The sequence below is a fragment of the Notothenia rossii genome (assembly GCF_949606895.1).
Source record: "Notothenia rossii genome assembly, chromosome: 5".
NCBI lineage: Eukaryota > Metazoa > Chordata > Actinopteri > Perciformes > Nototheniidae > Notothenia > Notothenia rossii.
The window spans coordinates 38,408,794-38,433,102 of NC_136903.1; the positions used below are offsets into that span (position 1 = coordinate 38,408,794).

Genomic DNA, 24,309 nt, shown 5'->3' on the forward strand with positions numbered 1-24,309 from the left:
GAGTAACCACTAACCAGGATGACAGTCTGTAACACAGTCAGGAGACCTTTACAAACTGCCCCGTCCCCTCGCACACAGACGGGAGAGAGAGATTTCGTCTGGATTGGAAAACTCGAAAATACATCATAGACGCATGTTGTAGTCTTATTGCATATTAGAAACGGAGTTGGCTAAACTAAAACTGCGATATAATGTTTATGTAGCAATAATACATTTGACATATTTTTTAAATGTATCCAGTACCGATAAAAAGTCAGATAACGTCGGAGCTTAACGTTACCACTGTCTTTAATAATTCCGGCCCGGGCGGAGCCCGTTTAATACCGGGGCTCGGTACCCATCCATACATGGGGAGAGGTGAAGCATATTGCTAAGGACTAAATACGATGGAGGGTTCTCATGCTCATCTCAGCTTTATTACCCATAGGGGATGAAGAGGAGTAAGTAAATAAAGAGGCCGGCGCTCCAGGGTCTGGTTCTGCGTTTTTGTGATGTAACGGTAAAACATTTCAGAATTCCTCCGTGGGAAACCATTGTCTTTTTACATCACTCAACCTGCGAAATACACACACTCAGTACATACTGTAGCTGCCTGCTAGACCCGCGAATTTGCGGGTCAGGAATTCGCAGGCACAGCCAGCTGTGCGGCTGGCTGCGGCACAGCTGTAGCTACGTACTGTGTGTGTGTGTGTGTGTGTGTGTGTGTGTGTGTGTGTGTGTGTGTGTGTGTGTGTGTGTGTGTGTGTGTGTGTGTGTGTGTGTGAGTGTGTGTGTGTGTGTGTGTGTGTGTGAGTGTGTGTATTTCGCGGGTTGCTAAATGTTTTGTGCGTGTGTGTTTATGTTGACAAGGAGGTTTAATAACTGTGTGCTACACAAAACGTGCAGTCGGTTTCATTTTCATTGCCGTTTGTAGTAGAGTTAGCAGGGTATTTTTATTTTAACTATCGTCCCAAATTCGTCCCAAAATTATTTTTTATCCTCCCCGACACTATTCTTTTCGGTCCCGGGACGACGGGACTTCCTTAAGCTCGAGCCCTGGTCGGGACCCCCAAATTCACTGACGAACCCCTACGTTTGGGCAAACAGAACAACCAGCAAAGAAATGCCCCAATTTCCCACAATACAGGCACTCTCCAGACCTCAGACGTCGAAGGTGCTCCTCAGGAGATAGTCCGGCGCGTCCCAACTGCATTGCTTCCTCCTTAGCAAAGGTGGGCACGCGAGGTGGCGAGGTGAAGCCAGACGGTCTGGATACAGAGGGAGCATAATTGGGTGAGTTGTTTAACTTACTGGACGTGGCAGGCAGAGGAGTAGGCAGATGGATTCTGAACAGAGAGAGCATAAGGTGAGGATTTACAGGAACACTGAGATTAAGTTTTGCTAAGAGCTAAATACCAAGACGTATTACCACTGTGGTGAGACGATGAACTGGTGAATACTGGATGACGAAAACCGGGTATATAAGCAAGTGTAGGTGAGTAGATGAATCAGAGTGACGAGCAACAGCTGAGGAGGTGAGTTGGCGGGAATCGAAAGTAGGTCAGCCACGCACAGCCAGGAAGACAGACACACAGACAGACAACAATAAACACAAAAAAAGGGGAACAGAAGGAAGCAGCACTGTAGATCCTCACATGCATCCTGTGTAGCCACAGTTAAAATACTAAAGCTAATGTTGCCATCATGGCTGCTAACGTGTTGCTAACGCTATGCTTACAGCTCCATTAGCCTTATAACGTGTGGAGAAAATGGTCGAATTAAAAGGGCTAAAAGTCAGTGAGGTTACTTTGAGCTAAAGCAGCAGTATTGAGCTCTGTTTCTATGTGTTCTTGGAGCAGCTGAATTAAGAGGCACCTGCTGAATGTGTTTGTATCGATTGTATTCTGGCTTAATCGGTGGTTAGATGGGCCCACACGGCTTGTTTGGGTATGTGAAACAATTACACAGGATGTTACTGTACCCCAAGGCTTAAAATGCCCACTGAATGTCTAAAAAAAAAAGGTACATGGCACCTCTGGCACCACTGCGAAAGGTAATAGATTCAAACTGATTTTATTTGTGTTCTTTTGCCAGAAGATATAATTAAGGTTTTGAGTTTTATTTGTCATTGTTCCTTGTAAACTACTTTACAGGTGATAGTGCCAAACATTGCCAAGCCAAGTATGATTAATATTGTTAGGTTCATTCATTACATTTCTCTCCATTCCCTTCCTCCTTTGGACATTATTTCAGCATTAATGACGAGTTATGTTGACTGATGTAGTCAACATAGTATTAAACTGTGTTTTAGTGTTAAATTAAGGCTGAGAAATACTTATAGACATATTTTTGAATTCCTAATTAAACTTGTGTAAGCTGTAGAGTCACTAATGTGGTAATGCAACAAAGAGCAGCATATTTGTAGGAGTCTATATGTGCCTTTTCATACGCAGTTCGGAAACATTTGATGGTGTAGAATCATTTGTGTTACGGTGAGTGAAGCAAGCAGGACCCAAATGCAGATAACGCTGAAAATGCCTTTATTTCAAGGATAACGTAGACAAACGGAACACTCACCGGTGAACACAGTCACCAACAAAAGACGAACCAACACTGAACACAGGAAGAGACAAGACTAAATACAGGGAGGGGAAATCACGAGACGAGAAACAGACGGGCAGAGGAGGAGAAACACAAGGGCCACAGGTGAACACAATCAGACAACTAGACACACCAGGGAAACTAACGACAGGAGGAAAAACACAGGGAAAAGGACCAGACAATAAACCAAGAGGAAAACATGACAGGGAGAACAGCAAAACACCCAAAACAAGACATAAAAAACGTGACATAACCAAATAATCGTAACAATTTGAGCTTAAACTTCATCCAGCAATAATATAGTTTTAAGAAAGGACTCAAACAAATAGCATTAAAATATATTTTATAGCAATGAATGCAAAACAGCAACAATATACTGTATAATACGTAGAGGTTAATGCCAGTGTCAATGTTGTCATTGTCACTTATATCATCACTATTGATTGAGTGAAAATACAATAAAACTTTAAGGTTAGCAGCATATGTTTTCCACAAGATATTTGTGTTTTATTGCCAAAAATAACCAATTGATGATGAAGAGCAGGATAAAAATACATCTCATCTTGCTTTGCCCTTTACATCCTGACGACAATGCAGAAACATATTTCAGTGTGTAACACAACCTCGTAAAAATACTGCATGCGGTGTAATGACGTCACCTGCAGTCCACAGTGATGGCGGTCAAGACAAATATTTTAGAGAAACCTGCCAATCTGACAAAAACCACATCTGCATGATGCAGGATTACTGGCACAAGTTGCTTAAATACACACCGCTGGTGCGTACTCTTACGATACACACATCCAGATCTCACATACACACCACTATACTTAATTTATGATGGGGTCCTATGATTTATTTTTGTCCCTATTTGATCTCATGCACTCCTTGAATATGAAAAGTCCTCAAGGATTTGTGGTGTATGGTTGAGTCGAAGGCAAAGAGGCGCACACACACATGTACACATACACACACACCCACACACATGTACACGTACACACACGTACGTACGTACACACACACACACACACACACACACACACACACACCCACACACGTACACGTACACACACGTACGTATGCACACACACACACACACACACACACACACACACACACACACACACACCATACTCACGCACCTCCCTGAGTGTATGGAATGCCATTTAAGCCAAAATTAAATAAATAACTAAATAAATAAATAATTAAATAAATACATATATATATATAAATATGCCTATGAAATAAATTCTGAAATAAATAAATGAGGCAATAAATATGTATACACAGGGCTCGACATTAAGGACTGCCCGATGGCCCGGGGCCATCTAGTATTTAGCTCGGGCAATGAAGCCTCACCTGCTGGTTGCCCGATCGGGCAATCTATTATGCCAGTATCATGCAGCTCGCGGATCCAGTAATGAGTGACCCGACAGTAAAACTAAACATATCTATAACTAGTTTAGGTAGTTTGAGAGGTAATTAAAATAGCTACGAGTGATATTCTAACCTGAAGTGTGAGTTTTGTTCCGCTCACCGCTGCATGTGATCATGCAGAGCTGCGTGTCGACTTGTCAGCAGCAGTTGATCTCTCTCTCCCGTCAGATTAGACTTCACTCGCGTTTATGTCCATATCGATCAGATCCAGCTAGTTCTAGCTAATGATATGACTACCTGCTTATTAAAAGACACCTAAACAATAAGTGTCGCTATGCAACCGGGTGATGCCACAAAGTATAGCGCAGCATTATGCATTTGTGTACATGCCCACCGGAACCCCGAGGCATTACCAACAGATCAACGCACAATCAACCCAGACAGGACATCTCTTTCTCCACATTACGTGTTAGACATTATAATTGACTATTATTGTCTGTCACATACTATTCTTGTCTGTCACATAAGTGGCGCAACTGAAGCGGTATTGCGCTAAAGGGAAATTATTTTCACCGAAGAGATTTAGATTTGCCGGCTAACGGGAACTCCGACGTCCCCATGTTGTATGCTTCGCGGATGCGCTCGGCTCCTCTCGACTGCTGCTTGGGTCTGCTCGGTCAGCTTCCGGATGAGGAAGCATTCATTCGACCAACTTACAGTCGATAACATTAGAAACATTTTTAACAGGGGCCATAATAGTGTACATAATGTTTGTTTTTTAGCAGTTATAACTGAATGTAATGTTTTCTATTTTTTTACATCTGGGAAGGCATTTGCCTTCATCAGATTGAAAGTGTCTTGACCAACAACTTAAGTATTTCTTATAGCTATGCAGGGCATGCAAGCGAGCAAACAAGAGCAAACAAACAAGTGAAATAAAGAATAAAATTGAAATTGTACAATATAATTTTGTGGTGGTTCATCGTATAATTCAGTCTAGAGAATGCACCAGACAGCATCTACAGTAAGACCTGGAAAAATCTAAATGTTGTAGGGGGAGGCCCCCCAAACCCTTCGTGCTATTTCGTCCGCGCGCATTTTTCAGGGCAATCTCTATTGGGCTCAGGGCCATCTGTAAATTAGCTTAGATGGCCCACAGGGCCATCTCCCAAAATCCTTAATGTCATGCACTGATACATGTACATTTAAATACACATTTATTTATTTCATGGGACTTTTATTTCATAATGACACATTTATTTATTTCAAGAGACTTGTATTTCATAATGACACATTTATTTATTTCAAGAGACTCGTATGTCATAATGACATATTTATTTATTTCAGATGACTTGTATTTCATAATGACGCATTTATTTATTTCAGGTGACTTGTATTTCATGATGAGACATTTCCATTCCTTATATGCAAATGAACGGGGCGTGGTTAGCTCACAGATCCAGAGACCTAGACCAAAGCAACAGCACCACACTGACTACTCGAGAAGAGGAAGAAAATGGAGGAGAAGGACTATAAGGCAAACTACTAAATTCTCAGAGTCAGACATCGCATGTAATCTGATACTCTACTGTAAATTTCACCCGCCAGAAATGTTTGCTTCTTCTTCTTCTGTGTAAATTGTCCATTGGCAAACCAGTTGACTTCTTCTTCTCTCGGTTTTTTGGCGGATTGCAAACAACTTTAAGGTGCATACCGCCACTTACTGTACATGAGTGTGAATCATCATATCATTCCATCTCTTAACTCATGGACGTATCTATGATCTAATCCAAAAATAAATAAATAAAAAACATAATAAATAAAACAAAACAACAATCTATGATCTTTCCTGACCTAATGTTAGATAATTGTACCCACCCCAGTTTTACTAAAGGAACAGTGCCTTTCTGGTAGCTCTTTCTCCCTCTCCTTTTGTTCCCAAAATACCAACCACACTCCATTCCCTCTCTGCCTCTAAAACGTTATCCTTTAGTTTTTCTCTTTCAGCTTTATAGATGTTCCACATTTTCTTTAACTCCACAGTTCCTACACTTGTCACTGTTACTTTTCCCCATGACATGCAGCGTACCATTCAATGCTGTGTGATTTATTCTGAGTCTAGCTATCATCATTTCCTCCCTTCTGTTTCTTTCTTTCTAAATATTTTTCTGCTGGCATACAAGAAGACCAGCATTTATGTATCACCAGCTTATGTTAGTATTAAATATACAATGTATTCTGGTAACTATCAAAATAAAGACAAGGTATAGTGTTCATAACAGTATTTTTATTTAATAAATTATACTTAATACAATAATATTAAAAAATAAATAAATCTAAATAAATCTATCATCTAAAATAGATGCATTTGATTTAAAAATAACAAATATAATTCAAAATGTAAACAGCAACAAAGAAATTATAAACATTATTTTTATTTTTATTTGTTAATATCCATTATCTTCTCTGTTATGTATCTTCCGGTCTTTGCCAATCTGGCCAGCATTTCTTGGTCCTCCACGTCTTTCTCGCACAGCCACTGCTTGAAGCAAACTGAAAATAAGAAACAACAATGTTTTAACAAATCTTATTAAATTATGTGATGATAGAACTGCAAACAGAATAGCTGTAACTTTAACAAAATAAATAACTCAGTTACCTCTAATCATTAACCCATGTTTGTATCATCATGGGCGAAGTTTGAACTTTAAGGTTGGGGGTGCCAAAAAATAACTACAAATGTAATGTATAGCTATAGGCTGCAACACAAGGATTCATACATGAAAATTGATCAGGATAGCCTACAGGCTACTGCAGGTGTGTTTTCATAACTAATATGCCCAATAGATGAAATTACTATGGCAGCGGAACTCGCCGCAAAATAAAACGGCTGCTATAATTAGGCTATAACAAAGAGGTCTGTAGGATCAATGTTCCCCAATGCTCACACACTTTTTAATGAACTGTATAGGCATACTAACTAATAACTGTAGGATATAAGCACAGCAGTTTTATCACATTTTGACCTAATTTCAGCGATGAAAACAAAGCCAACCAACAAAGTAATGACTTTTGTTCACCGTCATCTAGTGATTATGATCTCCATGCATTCAGCGTCTCTTCCCCACAACTGTCAGCAGCGGCCGCTAGCAGGACCGAAGCATGTGAGCACAACGCAAACGGGAGGATTTGGAGGATTTTGGTTTGAGCGTGGAGCGGTGTCTGCTGCTTACTGCAGCTGGCTATCCCCGGATGCAGATGCTGCGCAATTACGCATTTAAGCTCAACAAAACGAAATAATTTGAATGAATGGCTTACCTAGTGCAGCATCAGGCGCCTCTTTTTCCGGCTGGCATAGATGTCCACTATCTTCTCAACTGACAGTTTTGCAGTCAAATCTCCCTCAATGTGCAGCAGGGCCAGATCAGAAAATCTCTCCTGGATCATTGTAGTTCTCAGCCAGTTTCTGATCCTCCTCATTGCTGAGAAACTTCTCTCTGATGTCGCTGATCCAATGGGCAGTGTCAGTGCAAGCTGGAGTAATGGGAAGAAGTTTGGATAGCTCACCTTGCTCACTTCGTTTTGCAGGTCCTTCAGGTTAATGGGAGATTGGACAGCACATTTTATCAGGTCCATTTCTGCTGTCACCAGCTGTGGATGGACGATCTTGAGGCTTGCATATTTTCTCAGAAGTGGTTCAATGCCTTTCTTCTCACACTTTATCAAAGCATCACATGCCGCTGCAAGCTCCATGGCTTCACCTGAAAACCGTCTGTCCAACTCGGCCATCATATTGTCCAGCACAGGGAGATATAAATGACAGTAGATGGCGTGAGCCTCAAATTGTCCGTCTATTTCCTCATTCCTTTCATCTCGTTGGCGCTGCCCAAGTGTGGCCCCCACTACATACTGGTAAAGCGACAAAGGGGGTCTTGAACTTCTTTTTCGCTTTGCCATGGAGGGGGGGTCACTTTCTGCAGTGGCAACTGGCATGCCGACGTCCTCGCCAAACTACTTGATCTGGCTCCATATGTCTTGCCAACCTTCCTCCTCTCCTCTGCGTTCCCTCAAGTGTGCTCTCAGACTGTTGATCGTGGAGGCAGCATCTGCAAGTGTTGTGGATTTGGACTGAAGTTTCTTGTGAACAACGTGCACAACCCGCAGTAGGCAGAGTCCTGCATCGGGTCGGGTATCCGCGGGTACCCGACGGGTGACCCGCAAAAAAGGTGATTTGCGGTTGGTATTTTTTCAAACGCTTTTTTCCGGGTTCGGTTCTGGGTAAAACAAAGATGATGCGGGTCGGGTTGCGGGTGTTGCATAATAAATATATTTAAATAATAATAATTTAGTTTAATGTTTAAATCCTCAGACCTCTCCCCCGCGGGACCGAGCATATTCATAACCTCTGCAGCGCATCTATCTGCTGCTGAGCGCGCCACATTCTGAATGGCTGAGGTGAAGCTCTCTAGCGGAGAATACAGCATTTTCAATAACTCTTCCTCAAGAGCGAAATCCAACGTCTGGGAGGCTTTTGGTGTCATCCTAGATGCAGAAAATAACCAACATCCCAGGCTTTTTGAGCCAAATATGCAACTGCGTGTGTTAATAATTGCACGTTTTCACTGCTTATATATATGCGGGTTCGGGTCGGGTTGCGGGTCTTGTGCCGGCGGGTCGGGTCGGGTTGCGGAACTAATTGGCAATATGTGCGGGTAGCGGGGCGGGTTCGGTATTGAAAATCAGACCCGTGCAGGACTCTGGCAGTAGGTCCTCAAGGATAATGAGGCAGGCGATGAAGCCAGGTGTGGTCATGTGATTATACAACCCACTTGCTTCCACTGACCATTTCTCTCCTTCATCCACCATCTCCTTCAGACAGCGTGTGATAGGCACATAATGTGATTTAACCGCAAAGACGCATCGCCATTTGCTCGCCCAACGCGTGTCACTGGGTTGCCCAATTTCCTTTGCCTTCATCTCGAGTGTTTTCTGCATCGCCAGAAACCTGTGGTGGTTGCTTGGTTCTGAAAATACGGAGTACAGCTTATCAATAACATTTAACGTCATTTTGATGTCTCTGTTGACTGTGCATGATTCCACCAGGACCAGATTAAGTTTATGGGCCATGCAGTGTACGTAGATGGCAAAGGGGTAATCTTCCTTGATACGCTGCTGCACTCCAGTTAAATGCCCAGACATAACTGAGGCCCCATCATACGACTGTGCGACTATTGGGACGTCCTGCAGTCCACATGACTCCAACCCCTTCTTGATACCCTCAACAATCCCAGCAGCATCTCGGGAGGCAGAGCAGTCAATGAAGCAGATTAATCGCTCCTTAACCTGTAGCTTTTCTGCATATCTGATACACACAGACAGTTGTTCAGACTTTGATGATTTGGCCTCATCCGCGATAACCGTGTAAAAACCAGTCTCACGCACTGCATTTGCTATTTCCTCTCTGACTAGCTCTGCACACAAAGAGATGACCTCGTTTTGAAAATCTGGACTTGTACAATTAAAGTACTTCTCATCCTGCATTTTGCGGAAACTTGGGTCATACTTGCCGAGGAAGTCGCACAGACTCAAAAAGTTTCCCTTTGTTTCATCATCATCATCCGGCTTGCTTTTATCTGTTTCTGTATCGACTGTATTTGTGTGCTTTTTTTCATTTTTATTTTCTTGTATTTCCTTTTTTCTCCATTGTATTTCCCGATGTCCACGGAAAGGGAGGCCCAGTTGAGACAGCAGCTTAACGACATCCACGACCTTTGTCAAATACTCCCTGTTTTTATCCACTGTGTTCTGGTGACTGGTTGACAAGTGGACTCTGACAGATCCATGCTTTTCAGTTTCCTTGTAGCCCTCCCACAGTCTCATGCAGGCCTTGTGTTTTTCACAAGAGCTATGCTTTATCAGCCTCTCAGTTAGCTTACTCCAATATCGCCCGCCTTGTTTAGCTAGTGTGTCTTCCTCCTCTCCAATCTCCTTGGAAAAGTGGCGGCAACAAAAACAAAACACTGCGTCCCTTGAAACCGAGTACTCCAGCCACGGATGCTTGTTATAAAAGAATGCAGAAAAGCAACGATTTCTATCTCCAATTTTGTGTCTTGGGAAAACGGGAAGCACTGGCTGTTTGGGGCCCACACTTTTATCTCCTAGGTCACTGGGAAGTTGACCGCCATCAGAGGCTGTCTCACAGGGATTGCAAGCGGCGGGAGCTGCGGTGCCGACCGGCGCCAAGATGTGGTGGCTGGTCGACGGGCGAGGCGGGACTGGCGGGTCCGGAGCAGGTGCAGCTTGGGTGGCAGCAACGGTGGCGCTGGAACTTGAATCCGAAACTGGAGTTGTTTTGGTTGCGAAGAACCTGCGTATATCCATTTTTTTAGTCTTCTCCTGTCAGGTTTTGGCGGCTGGCAGACTCGACTTGTCTGAATTTGAGTGCTCAAAGTGCGCATGTGCGTGCAGCGTGTGAGGGCGCAGCAGCTGCACAGATCGTCTGTGTAGACTCATTTTTGAGTAATGTTCTGTCTCTGACAGCAGTACACACTGAGACAATATGTTTGTGGATTTAAATTTATTATGTTTATTGAGTTTGCATTTATTGATATAGCGTTCCAGAGTTATATTTATCTAGGCCACCTACTATCTGTACATCATAACTAAAAAAAAAAAAAAAAGACTCCGGCCACCAGGGGGTGCCGGGCACCCCGGGAACCCCCCCAAACTTCGCCTATGTGTATCATAGAGTTCACTCTGTGTGTTGCTGCTAGCATACATAATATATACCTGACGTGGAAACGTTACTCGTGGATGGGGCTACAGAGCTACTAGAAAGACAGTCGAACCCGGTGCATTCCTCCGTCTGAATGTGGTGCACTTTTGCTAAATGTTTAGACAAATAGCTTGTGTTAGCGCCCTTACATGCTAAATTCTTATTGCACTTTTGGCAACGAGCATTTTCCACCTCAAGACCAAGCCCCCAGGAAGTGCGCCGGACTCTGTGTCCAAACGGCGGTACTACAATTTCCTTATCAGTCTGTGACGTCGACCGGCCCAGAAATACTTTTTCCCCTTGACTAACATTGGGAAAGAGACGTCTGTAAATCGGTGGATAATTTTTTTGAAACCAAATAAACTACCCTCTATGAACTATTTTATAGCCCTAGAATCATTAAGTCCTTAAAGTTGTAAAATGCACTAAAAGCCGAATCTAGATTTATTCTCTCTCTCCATTCTTTCTAGTGAGCCGAGAGTGTGAGCTCGGGGGGCGGGGCTTAAGGGGCGCATGCTCTGTGAGCGCACAAACGGGTTCTTCTGCTCTGACAGCCAGGCATGACGGGTAATCTGTGACGTTTCGTTGGGCCATTTTGACTTCATGCGCCAATGAGCAGCTCTCATAGGAAAGAACGAGACCCCTCCTCCGACGCTGTATCCAGTTCTTATTATACATCCATGCTCAAGAACAGGTAACATAACTACCCTCGGGGCGCTTAGTTCTCTCCGCCATGTGTTTGTGTGCGCACGCGCGCGCACACAAGTGCACGCTGCAGGATCTGGTCGATGTCCTCCTAGCAGAAGCGATTGCCTTCGTCGTTCTCGTCCATGATGGCGGCGTAGGCTCCTTTCCTCAGCAGGTCCTCGATCTCCTTGGAGAACTGCTGGACCGGCTAAAGGCGACGCAGAGAGACATTTACACAAGTGGATTTAGAAATCTCTTTTCGAAAGTAAACTAAGCGTACTGCAACAGCGACTGAACCAAAAATGACTTGGCATCTAGAAATATGACAGATTTTCTTTTTCTCACCCCGTTGTTGTTGCCTTCTTTGTTCCCACTTGTGCTCTGCAGGACGGCACGGTCCAGCCCGAGCTTCAGACTAGCTTTATCCAGCATTTCCCTCTCATAGTTTCTAGTGATCAGATGGTACACCTTCACCTCCTTAGACTGGCCAAAACGATGACACTGAGCTTGAGCCTGAAATAAGAAATTAAAAGAGGGGTCAAAAGAGCATCATGTGCAGCTGCTGTTCAACGTTTTTAAGCATTAAATGGGAAAATATACACTTAAAGAACCGAGGGAATAAACGGAAAGACTGTTGTTGTTGTAGCCCTATTGAACTATCTTTAGGACAGACAGAGCAGATATATATATCGTACCTGTAGGTCATTTTGAGGGTTCCAGTCAGAGTCGAATATCACACAGGTGTCCGCAGCAGTGAGGTTCACAAGCCCTTGATCAGGTGTTTGATGTGGGCTGACATGATCCTTTCTGCAGCGATAAATAAAGAAAACAAAGAAGACATTATTAATAATAGTAATGATGGTAACAACAATAATATTAGTATAACTATTTATATAGCACTTACACACTAATTGCAAAGTGATTCTCAAAACAAAAATAAAGAACAAAACAATAAAAAAACTAATGATTAAAGGAATGTTAAGAGACAAAGAAATGATAAACACTCTAAGAGGCCGACTACAAAAGGGAGACTCAATGGCTCTTGATGACATCAATGAGCAGTCCCAAAACATGCTGCTGTATCAAAAGAAATAGGTCCAGATTTCTTCTATTTAGTGTTGGATGATTTGTTGTATTGATTGCTGATGGATGATAAGATATGTTTTACAATTATAACAAAAAAGATTATTGTATTTGGAATCAAAAAGTTTACAAATCGTAGTTTTAATAAAATGACGATCAATATAGGATTTATTCAACAGCGGTAAAGCATTACGTTTCTAAATTAACGTACACTGAACTGTAAAACTTACCACTATTTAGGAAAGGACCTGATCAGAAGGATTGACTAGTAAGACAGCAAAGAGGCGGAGGAGGTCTCTGTCATGTACAACCATTGGTAGATGTTACACCTGAAAGAAAGATAAGGAAATAAGAGAAGACAGGAGGACAAACACCTTCTTAAGTAAAAGACCAAATCATGTCAAGCTTTAACCTGAGGCTGTTTTTTCAGTCTTTACAATGCACTGTTGGAAATTACATTCCAAAGGCTAAATTCAAACTCAATACCATAAATAACTGGGTACCAAAGTGCTTTACCTGATAGAACACGTTCCTCACGGAGCAGCAACCATCCGGCTGGACCTTTTGCTGCATATCATCTCCTCCCTCTCCACTGTTTCCAGTAGATATCTACTGTCTCTGTCCAATAAAACTGAAATGCCCCAAAACAAATCATTTAAAAAGTTAAAAACAATGACTTGCTTTTGCCATTCAAATTTATTAGAATCTCACCTTCTTCCTGGATGTCAGGAAGGCGTTCCCTTCAAGTCCGCAACTAGTCATAGGAGTTCAAATGCAAAGCCTGAACGATGACAAGAGCAAGACTTACATTTTACAAGATAAGTAATACCAGAGCAGTGTGTACGACATGCAGAGAACAGATCAAATCCCTGACAGACTCACACACTTTGGTGATGTCCTCATCTGATAATGATGTTTCATTTTTAGCAGCAAAGTAACATTACTCAAGGTATATGTTGGACCCAGCTCATTTACAGTATGTTTTGCATCTCCTCAACAACGGTCTGTATAGTTGAGTAGAAACAAACTGTCCCTACAGTTTCAGGTAGATTAACAAAGAAAAGTTTTCAATGAAGAGAGTTAGCTAACTTTAGCTAACTTCATGTCCAACTAAAGACCTCAAACGTGCATTACATTGACGATTTTAAACACAACTTAACTCTCTCAACTTGTAAAATAACGTTAATTTAACATACCCTTAAATAACTACATCACGTTTTTCAGGGGCAACACAAACTGCAGAAAATGTTAGCTGCTAACTGTTGTTAGCTAAGACAGCTAGCTCGTAACAATAGCCTCCTAGCAAACTTAAGGTTACGTTAACATTAACTTAACTTTGTAAGAAAGCAAAACGAACCTTTGAGAAATATTTTACTCTCAGACTGGGTGTAATTGTGTAGCGTTGATTACCTCCAGAAGGACTTTTAGCTGTTTCCCAGTAGAGACTAGAGAAACCGGTTTGGTTTATTGGCAGTTTGCAAACCACTTAAGAGAACTGGAGTGTGAAACAAAAGCTATTGAGTCAGTGTTGTGCTGCTGTTGCTTTGGTCTGGATCTGTGAGCTAACCACGCCCCGTTCATTTCCATATAAGGAATGTTAATGTCTCATCATGAAATACAAGTCACCTGAAATAAATAAATGCGTCATTATGAAATACAAGTCATCTGAAATAAATAAATATGTCATTATGAAATACGAGTCTCTTGAAATAAATAAATGTGTCATTATGAAATACAAGTCTCTTGAAATAAATAAATGTGTCATTATGAAATAAAAGTCCCATGAAATAAATAAATGTGTATTTAAATGTACATGTTTACATATTTATTGCCTCATTTATTTATTTCAGAATTTATTTAATAGGTATATTTATATACATATATATATATATATATATATATATATATATATATATATATGTATTTATTTAATTATTTATGTATTTATTTAATTTTGGCTTAAATGGCATTCCATATGAGTGGTCCTGCTCGACCGTGTATCAATCATAACCCTTTATTTGTCCTCAGATGCACCTTTCTCACCTTCCTTCCTTCCACCTTCCTCACCTCCTTTTCACTCACTTCCTCCTCCTCCCTCTGCTCGTCCCTATGGAGCATCTGAAAATAGAAGCCAAGCGAAAAGTGGGTCAGGTGCTACTGTACAGTATGTGGAAGAAGTGGGGGGGAAAAGTGAATTTGTCTGTGTGAAACCTGACATATTGTAAAACTACCTTTATATCTCAGATTTTAAGAAATGTTTTCATGAAGTCGGCCATTTTCCGAGAGCTGGAGTAATGAAGTTAGAGTCACATACTGTACCTCACACACTGCAGGTTTGCAGCATTTTTCAGTCAAATATGACCCCCTTTCTGATGGAAATAGATAAATTAGAGACACATAGTTTACACTAGGGCTGCTTGATTATGGCAAAAGTCATAATCTCGATAATTTGGGACAATAATTGATAACACGATTATTAAAAACGATTATCCATTTACTTTGAAAACATCAAATTATTGGAGAAAAACAGTATCTTTTTAACAGTTGATTACCCTGAACTTTAAGTATAATTCAACTGAAAAAATAAAAATAAATAAAATGTAATTAAAAAAATAAATAATAAAGTAATAATAATAATAAAAAAATAATCGTTTTATTTAGATTACGTTGTTTTCGTAATCGTTGCAAGCCATAATCGTAATTGCAGTTAAAATACGATTAATTGAGCGGCCCTAGTTTACACCCACTAATATATGAATTATTTTGCCATTTAAAGGTCTTTAAAAGGTTAAAACACTATAATTATTTAATCTTTCGGTCTAAAACCCAACGATTATACAAAATCGACTTAAGGAACTTCCTGAAGAATCGAGGACAGGAGAATAAAATACATTTCTTCTTAGAGACAAGCTCTGGGGTACTGAAATGCCTATGAAAAGTACATACATGTATATGCTTAGATGCCTGTTTAGGGAGTAAGTTCTATTTTTTGGTTCTTGAACTCTGCTCCACCTCTGGGGCTTAAAGAGAGGTCAGGCTATTATCAAATGTAAAGTTGTCAAAGTTGTGTAAGTCAAAACTAGACCTTCCTTTGTAGGAGCGGACTGGCCATCTGTGTGTTCTGGAGAATCACAGAACGGCCTGCAGTGCAGGTTTTTTTTCCTTTAAGGTGCACACTGACAGTCGATAGCTCTAATGCAAACGTTTGGTTCTTACTCACGAAGTAAAGATATCTTCGATTTCAGATAAGGCATTTTGACACCGCTGTTTCTATTGCATTTTCATGGCTAGTGCTGCCAGAGTGCACCATCAACACAATGGGCCTTTCTTTTTCTGAGGAAATAGAGTATTTGCAGCAGGCCTGCCCCTCCCTACACGCAGATCACGCAGACTGCGTGGGGCCTCATCTTGCGGAGCAGGCCCCATCTTATGCGCAAATGTGGCGCAATTATGCGTTCAGGCACCGGCGCTAATAGTTCACGAGCAAGCTCCACTAGCTAAATCACTGCAATGCCCCTTTAAGTTCAAGCACATTTTTCTATAGCCTTTTATTGAAAATAAATTTCTGAGGATAAAGATAGATAAAGGACACAAAGCGATGACGACAGGATACAGTGATAGACGTTCAGGAGTACTTAGCACCACCAAACTACAAAGTGTTAAAGAAGAAACACCTCCCTGGGAACAAATAGTTCCAAAGAGGAAAAAACTGGAAAGGAAAAGGAGAACCCCTTGTGATGTTGCTGCTTCTATGTAAATCTCACTATAACTCCACATGACTGGAGCACATACGAGAGTCCCCAGATGCTATAATCATAGCTACCCCCCCTATAATCTTCTACCTAATCAGTGAAAACCCACCCACTCGACCATATTTTTGAAAGCTGGTTTGTACCTTAACTTTGCTAGTGAGAATGTTTTGGTAATTGTCGCATCAAAGTGATCCCTCCCTCTGCTCAGAATCCAGCACTGATCACAAGACTCCCTCATCACAGAGCGGTTTTCATTTATGTGTAAACTCATCTCATGTGGCTCAGTGGCTGATCTAATTACCTGCTATGTGTTAAACTAATAATGGTAGGCCTAATGGGTCCCATCAAAACAACACAGGAGGGGGCTACTGAGACACATCCACCATTAAAAAAACAACCAAAATAGGGTGGAAATGTTCTAAATACATCAAGATATAATAACGTCACCATATTTACTCTATTACTCCTGTTATAATTACTTATTTGTGAATTAAACCTATAGAGTGGTGCAGTACTGAGGTATTTCCGAAGGCCTACTCGGATTCTAGCATCAAAAGGCCTCCCTCAATAATAGGCAATGGAATTTCTTCATTGGGTTTTGGGACATACACTACATCTTGCAGAGTCATATTCCCGCATCATTGTGAGGTCTGATGACACAGGTGTGGAAGTACTGCTCATATATTATGCAAGCAAATACATGTTTGGTTCATCTCTAGTGTACATGCAGACTGGAATTTCTCAAAGAGGCCGTTTAGTTGGAGATGGTCCTGAAGTTGGGTGGCAACTACAATGATGTCTACCAGCATGTCATGCACTCACTGGCTGTGGCACAACAAGTAGTTTGTACAGAATAGGAAAGACAACAGCATTCACCAAACTCAAGACCCATCTCAGCAAGCTCAAAGATCTGGCCCATTTTGGACACTCTGCCAGCTTGGAAGAGTCTTTGCCAGTCGCAAGAGAATTTGCGCTTCTGCTATATGGAAAAAAGGAAATTGGACTGATGTGCACAAACTTGGATGAACTGAGGTTCATAATTGCATCAACAACAGATGCAGCCTCGGAAAATCTGCCGCCAACAGAGGATGCATTTCAACAACATGTAAAGAGCAATGTTTCAGACAGCGATATGGTGTCACAGCCCCAACCCAAACCCTTGTTATGGAGTCCTGTTAGCAAGGGGTGGATTGTCAGAGATGGGGCCATTCAACCAGTGCTATTTACAAAACCCCCAGCACCTACAGAAGTGAGAGACATTACTCACTTGTATTGCAAAGATGTAAACTGGGGAGAGAGTGGAAAGTGCCAGTGCCTCTCTGTTGGCCTTCCCTGTACGGAGTTCTGCACCTGCTGTGCAGAATGTCAACATGTGTCCCCTAACGTTTCTGAGGAACTTGACATTTAACATTATATTCTAGTATCTATATACTTGACCTCTCACAGAATTATTTGATGAATTGTATACTGTACTTTGAATTAAGGTTCCAGTTTCAATAAAGCCTGTACTATTTACACCTATGTTTTAGAGGCTTGCAATTTAGAACTAATACACTTGATTGTATTGGGTTACTCTTATTCTGACTATTTGGCGATGTAGTTAGGCCACCTGGTATTTCCCTCTCCAAATATAATGACCATCAGAGTGACCATTCTTAACTTATAGGCTATTATGCCACTTATCCCCCATTCGGAGTTTGACTGTATCAGAGAAGAGGTAGGCCTATGTCTAAATAAATCTAATTTGCAATAGAACTGTACCAGATATTTCCATACAACTACTGGTTAGTGTGCAATAGCACCCTAGACAATTCAGTAATGGTATATTTTTTAGGCATTTCTGTTTTTCTGATAAATGAGAGAAAAGTGATGGAGTCCTATGTTCCTATTACCAAAAGTACAATTTCCGTCTAAACCAGAGCTAAGTTTACAGGATATAATTCAGTATATTTTTTGTTAAATAATTGTCTGACTATTTGGTGATTCAGGACAGCAACCTGGTTCATACCTCAGCAAATCTAAAGAGGATAAGAGAGGTCACTTTCAAGTTATGGAATTTTCTGTCTCCTTTCCCATATTCGGCCTGGTCTAATTTGGCTCTTTTTTCAGGGATTGGGGTAGTTCTAAAGAACAAACCAAAAAACATTTTTTCCCCCAAAATAAAATTTGAAAACAATCAATTTCATTAATGGGAGAACCTAAAGATAGGACAAATCATTGTTGTCATTTGTTCTCCCTCGGGTAGGGGTATCTCAAAATCTGAGGGCCCTTCCTGCTAGACTATAAGCGAAAGGGTGCTAACTTAACCTAGCACATAACTCACGGTAGCAATATTTTATACTTCATGTTATCTGCACAAACTAGATATCATATGAAAGCTGAGATTCCAAAGATTCCATTGGTATAACTATCATCACTGTGCGACCAAAGCTCGCGGCAGCGAAGGCAAGCAAAGACAACACACAACTTCACTTTACGGGGCCAAAACTGCAAATACGTCTTACTTTTGCTGTTTTCTGATCAAAAGTTTTGTTCAATAGCATTACAACGCATATAAACGCTGCTGAAGGTTAATCCAATGTCTCTGTGTCCCTTTGAAAGGATTCCCGATAATCCATCATAACATTTATGGAATTACATTTATTTTTCATATAGAGTGTAACGGAGCTTCCGGATTTGGGCAAACTGTGTGCGCATCACTCTCAATCCTCAATGGTAATGTTTAGATGGATTTAGGAACTTCCCCTCATTGGCTCTAATGGTTCAAAAGAGACAAAATCGACCAATGGGTTCCAGAGATATGGCAAATACACCCAAATGACCCCAGAGGTGAGTCCGCCTGGACCTACTTTTTCTGAACCTCTCTAAAAAGGTGAAATTTCACCTGTTTTGCATCAATCTTGATACAGGGTACTTATTATATGTCATAGTTTGGATTCCTAAAGCGTTTAGTCTACTATCCCATCATTCAAGAGTGGTTTTCACTATGTTTTGTTTTGGACAGAAACTATCATTTAAATTGTTTTACTATGTTCAATCTGAATTTACTTTAAAATAAAAACATCTATATTGATTCTGACTCTTCTTCATCCAACTCACAGGTGTACATAAAGGTGTATCATTGCTTTGAGAAAAAAAGATTATTCATTTACCCCTTTTAGAAGTGAAGATATATTCATTTGTTCCGGGCATGTCATTTTCGAGCCTGAAACCTGAAAAACAGGCTCAGGGCTTAACAGGTTAATGGCTCTGTTGATATACAATATTTGATTCAAAAGACAGGTAGAAATAATTTAATAACTCCATCCACATTGACTTTAAGTTCACAGTGGATTTTGTTTTTATCAGTCTGCAGCAGGTTGTAGCTGTGTTTAAAGCCAAAAGAAGAAATGTAAAACACCCCTAACATTGAACGGTTTTTAAATGTCATTGTTTGACCAGAACATGACTTCTCAAAGCCTGTTAGGTCCAGCCTGGCTGGGCTCTATATCATAATATCCTCACCTACTTTATCATGCTCTGTCAGATGGGATCCAGAGACCTTGTAGAAAAACAGCAACACTTAAGTTGTCTGCAGATCGGTCATTTATCATCAGGGCTCCTAGGCTCCGAGACTTTAGATCAGCTCTTTAGAAGCTAAATGTTTAACATCATTTATATCAGAAAAACTTTTTTTTCCTTTTTTTTACAATAATACATTTACCCTTAATGAAATGATGATATGTTAATTAAGTAAAAGTGGAAATTCTACAGTGTAAACATACTCAGTGTTATGAACTCAGACACTCAGGATATAGGACCCAATTGCACGACCCGTGAGACAGAGGTAAATTATTGGTAAGATACTTTATCGTTCCAAAAACAGGCAAGATGAACAGAAAATAGTCACTATCGAATCTCAGGTTGAGATGACAAAAAATAAGAACAAAATGAAATCGCTCACATAGTGAGGAACAAAAACGTATTAAGAACACAAAGAGAGCATAGACCTGACCAAGGCAAGAGACAAGAAAAACTGACACTGAACACTGGGAGACAGGGGAATTTAAACACAGGATAACAAGACACAGGTGGGGACAATCAGGGGCGGGGCTGGCGCTGATGAGCACAGGAGACACACAAGGGAAACAGGTGAACACAATCAGACAATTAGACACACCAGGGAAACTAACGACAGGGAGGAAAAAACAGGGAGAAGAACCAGACGATATACAAGGAGGAAAACATGACAGGGAGAACAGAACAGCAAAACCCCATTACCAGACACACCAAACTAAAACCGTGACATGACATAAGAATCGTGACACACAGTTATAGGTAAATATCCTGCATTTAAAATCTGACGTCCGAAGTAAAGAAGTGTTGGCATCCAAATATACTTAAAGTACCAAAAGCCGACGCTTATTCCTCGTGTCTATCACTCCCTGCCGTCAATTTTTTTCACATACACAGCGAAAAGATTGTTCTGCTCTGGTTTTGTGTTTCTGCCATCTCCGTTGCTCAGCCGATTATGTTTGGCTGCTGTTTAGCTCCTAGCCTCTGCCGCCCTGCCATTAGCAGCACAAGCTCACCGTCGTGTCCTGCTATCCGTGGAATCTCCGCTCCGGAATACCCTGACTGGGCTCCTCTCTGCCACGCTCCCAGAAGTATCCACAAACCCTCCTTCAGTCCTGCCATCTCAACTGGGCTGTTTTCCATCACCGCTGCTGTGGTTCGAGGTACGGTTTCTACCAGGCTAATGGTGCTAGCTGGCTGGCTGTTCTTCCCACATGCCCCACCCCGGAACCTGCGGTCTTCAGACTCTGGCCTGCTTACCCCCCCCCCCCCCCCCCCCCCCCCCCCCTGCACCAACCTGCGAACCTTCGGGGACATGCCTTAAGTATGGCAGCCCCCACCCTCTGGAACGCTCTCCCTGCGGAGATCCGCAACATCCCCACACTTGACGCCTTCAAAAGGGCCCTCAAGTCCCATCTGTTTGCCAAGGCCTTTGGCCCCTAATCTATTTGTTGTTTGTGGTAAAACTCTCAGCCTTCTCAGCCTTCTTAGCATTATTAGCTATTTCCTCTACACTTGAATGTTCTTCTTACCTGTTCTTCTTGTGCTCCAGGATCACTCTCCAGACGGATTATTCTCCACGCTCCTCCACCTCAACAGCCGCTACCAGCCGGATTATTCTCCACGCTCCTCCACCTCAACAGCCGCCACCAGCCGCATTATTCTCCACGCTCCTACACCTCAAAATAAACCTTTTTAACACTCTGCCGTGTCCTGCGTTTGGGTCCTCTCAGATAACCATAACAGAACGATCTGGCCAGTATGGACCAAGCGGACACAGGCCACCGGTCCAAGATTGCGGACGAACTCAGCCAAGCCCTGGCCAATCAAGGCGCTCTCGTGGAACATCACGATACAGTTCTCTGTGAAGTAGTGGAGACTCTCCGAAACCTCTCCGCTAATGTGCAAAGGATCGGCACGCAAGTAGTACTGCTCACCCAGTGTGAGAAAAAGTTTTTAGAGAGTACTTGTCCATGGACAAGTGAGTTTGGCAATTTACTTGTCCGAATACATTTTTCACTTGTCCAGAATGGAAAATATGGCAACACACATGCTGCAACCTGCCTGTGAGACAGAGTCCAACCACACATGTCCAACACTATAGGCCTAATAATAATAATACATTATTTTCATAGCCTATAGGCGTACGCTTTTCTACAACTTAAAGAAGCTTGCACGCTTACACATGTCCTGCAATACACATGCTGCAGCTGCCCAGCTGCTCACTGTTTGTAAAAGTAAATAAATAGTATGTTCATTTCAATAATGTACTTTCTATACCCTGCTTCATAAACAATACTGACATCCCTGTGCTCCTCCGAGTCTGGGGGTCCGGGGATGTGAGGAAAACGCGAGGACACAGACAGGGAGGCTGTTTCACTTCATAAAGGAAATGGCGGTCAATATTAACAACACAGGAGCTAAAACGCTTAATAATCTTCATTACGTGTTAAAGAAAGAACATAAGAAAGTTTGACAAAGATGAGGCTGTTAAACGGGCAGCGGATCCGCTGTGTGTAGAAAGAGAGAGAGAGAGAGAGAGAGACGCTGAGCTGCAGCGATCAGCTGATCCGGAGCATAGAGAGAGAGAGAGAGCTGCGGTCCGCGGGGTTCGGCCTCGCGTCCTGTCCTCACAACTCTTATTAATCCCGGGACCTGACAATTGTTATTTGTTCCTACTCGGAACCGAGTTTTGCTTCCCAACCCTGCCACTGTGCTACACGTCCCGCCACGCCATGCCCCTGTCTCAGTACAGAAAGCGGCGAGAGCTGAACTCCCTTTTATTGTATGGACGGACCACAAGAACTTGGCGTACATCCAATCTGCCAAGCGGCTTAACTCCCGTCAGGCTCGATGGGCCCTGTATTTCGGCCGCTTCTCATTCACCCTCACCTACCGTCCAGGGTCACGGAACCTCAAGCCTGACGCTCTCTCTCGCCAGTTCGCTTCCGAAGGACCAGCTGCCAGTCCAGACACTATCCTGCCTGCCTCCTGCGTGATGGCGGCTGTTACCTGGGAGATTGAGTCATTGGTCAGGGAGGCTCAGCGGGCGCAGCCTAACCCAGGTAACTGCCCAGCTAATAGTCTTTTTGTGCCTACCCCTGTTCGCTCCCAGGTCCTGCAGTGGGCACACGCCTCCCGTCTCTCGTGTCATCCTGGTTTACATCGCACACTGTTTATTCTCAGACAACGGTTCTGGTGGCCTTCCATGGCTCAAGACACCAGGGCCTTTGTTGCTGCCTGTACAGTATGTGCCTGCGCCAATTCCTCCCACCAGTCTCCCTCTGGCCTGCTTCGCCCGCTGCCGGTACCTAGTCGCCCTTGGTCGCATATGGCCTTGGATTTTGTTACTGGACTTCCACTTTCACAAGGAAATACCCTCATCCTAACTATTGTGGACAGATTTTCAAAGATGGTACACTTTGTGGCTCTTTCCAAGCTTCCCAATGCCCGAGAGACTGCAGATCTTCTGGTCAAACATGTTGTTCGACTTAATGGGATCCCCACCGACATCGTCTCTGACCGGGGTCCCCATTTCATTTCCCACATTTGGAAGGCCTTCTGTCAGGCTCTGGGAGCATCGGTGAGCCTGTCATCTGGCTATCATCCTCAGACGAACGGGCAAACCAGGATCTGGGGGCGGCTCTTCGCTGTGTGGCTTTCAGGAACCCTTCTTCATCATGCCCACATCTGACATGGATCGAATATGCCCACAACTCCCTGTCAAATGCAGCCACAGGTATTTCACCCTTTCATTGTGCTATGGGTTTCCAACCACCTCTGTTTCCAGCCCAGGAAGAGGAAGTTGCTGTTCTCTCCGTTCCAACCCACCTTCGTCGCCGTCGTAAGGTGTGGAGGGACACCCGAGCCGCCCTGCTCCGCTCCGCTGCCCGCAACCGCCTCATCGCAGACCGCCACAGGACCCCGGCCCCCAACTACTTACCAGGTCAGAGTGTTTGGCTTTATTTCAAAGATCTCCCACTCAAGACAGAGTCGAAGAAACTCACTCCACGGTATTTCGGTCCCTTCATCATCGACTTTATTATCAATCCATCTGCAGTCAAGCTCAAGCTTCCCCCACACATGAAGGTTCATCCGACATTTCATGTCTCTCTGTTAAAACCTGTTGCCAGCAGTCCTTTGTCTCCTCCAGTGAGTGTTCCCCCACCCCCCCGCATCATCAATGATCACCCAACCTACACCGTCAGGCGATTGTTGGACGTTCGTCGCCGTGGAAGGGGATTCCAATATCTTGTGGATTGGGAGGGCTATGGTCCAGAGGAGAGGTGTTGGGTTCCCCGGCGAAACATCGTGGGCGCGTCCCTGGTACGGGACTTCCACCGGGATAACCCTGGTAGACCTGGTAGACCTGGTAGACCGCCTGGAGGCTTCCCTTAAGGGGGGGGGGGGGGGGGGTACTGTGGTGGTTGTACTCTCCAGCCACCTCCCTTGTGTGTTTTCCCTTTCCCTGTCTGTGTGGGCATGGTGGCTGTCACTCCT

At 42.8% G+C, this 24,309-nt stretch overlaps 2 protein-coding genes across 13 annotated transcripts in view; one reads left to right on the forward strand and one right to left on the reverse strand.

The window, feature by feature from the left end:
- The window catches only part of znrf1 (zinc and ring finger 1), a 162,590-nt gene that overhangs the window by 89,162 nt on the left and 49,119 nt on the right, over window positions 1-24,309 (forward strand). The window contains exon 2 of one of the 7 annotated variants that reach the window (XM_079681833.1): window positions 14,531-14,916. The exons of the other annotated variants lie outside the window; for them this stretch is intronic. Within the exon in view, the coding sequence (XP_079537959.1) occupies window positions 14,531-14,727 (197 nt within the window). The 3' untranslated portion in view covers window positions 14,728-14,916. Of the gene's footprint in view, window positions 1-14,530; window positions 14,917-24,309 lie in introns of those variants that run through there. 7 annotated transcript variants of the gene reach the window in all.
- LOC307039711 (zinc finger MYM-type protein 1-like) lies at window positions 6,420-14,025 on the reverse strand. Of its 6 annotated transcripts, none has more exons than XM_079682049.1 (7): window positions 13,913-14,025; window positions 13,214-13,283; window positions 13,019-13,133; window positions 12,733-12,831; window positions 12,115-12,226; window positions 11,765-11,932; window positions 6,420-11,627 (listed from the first exon to the last, which is right to left on the reverse strand). In XM_079682049.1, the coding sequence occupies exon 7, from the start codon at window positions 10,336-10,338 to the stop codon at window positions 8,650-8,652; it is 1,689 nt and encodes a 562-aa protein (XP_079538175.1). In that variant the 5' UTR covers window positions 10,339-11,627; window positions 11,765-11,932; window positions 12,115-12,226; window positions 12,733-12,831; window positions 13,019-13,133; window positions 13,214-13,283; window positions 13,913-14,025; the 3' UTR covers window positions 6,420-8,649. The 6 variants fall into 6 exon arrangements, 5 of the variants coding, with proteins under 5 accessions (XP_079538175.1, XP_079538174.1, XP_079538173.1 ...); XM_079682048.1 differs by having other exon boundaries at window positions 13,860-14,009; XR_013808321.1 differs by having other exon boundaries at window positions 6,422-6,510; window positions 11,440-11,627; window positions 13,019-13,283; window positions 13,860-14,009.

What these genes read in the sequence shown, in the direction of transcription:
- LOC307039711 (XM_079682049.1), bottom strand. Translation starts at nt 10,338, where the DNA reads ATGGATATACGCAGGTTCTTCGCAACCAAAACAACTCCAGTTTCGGAT.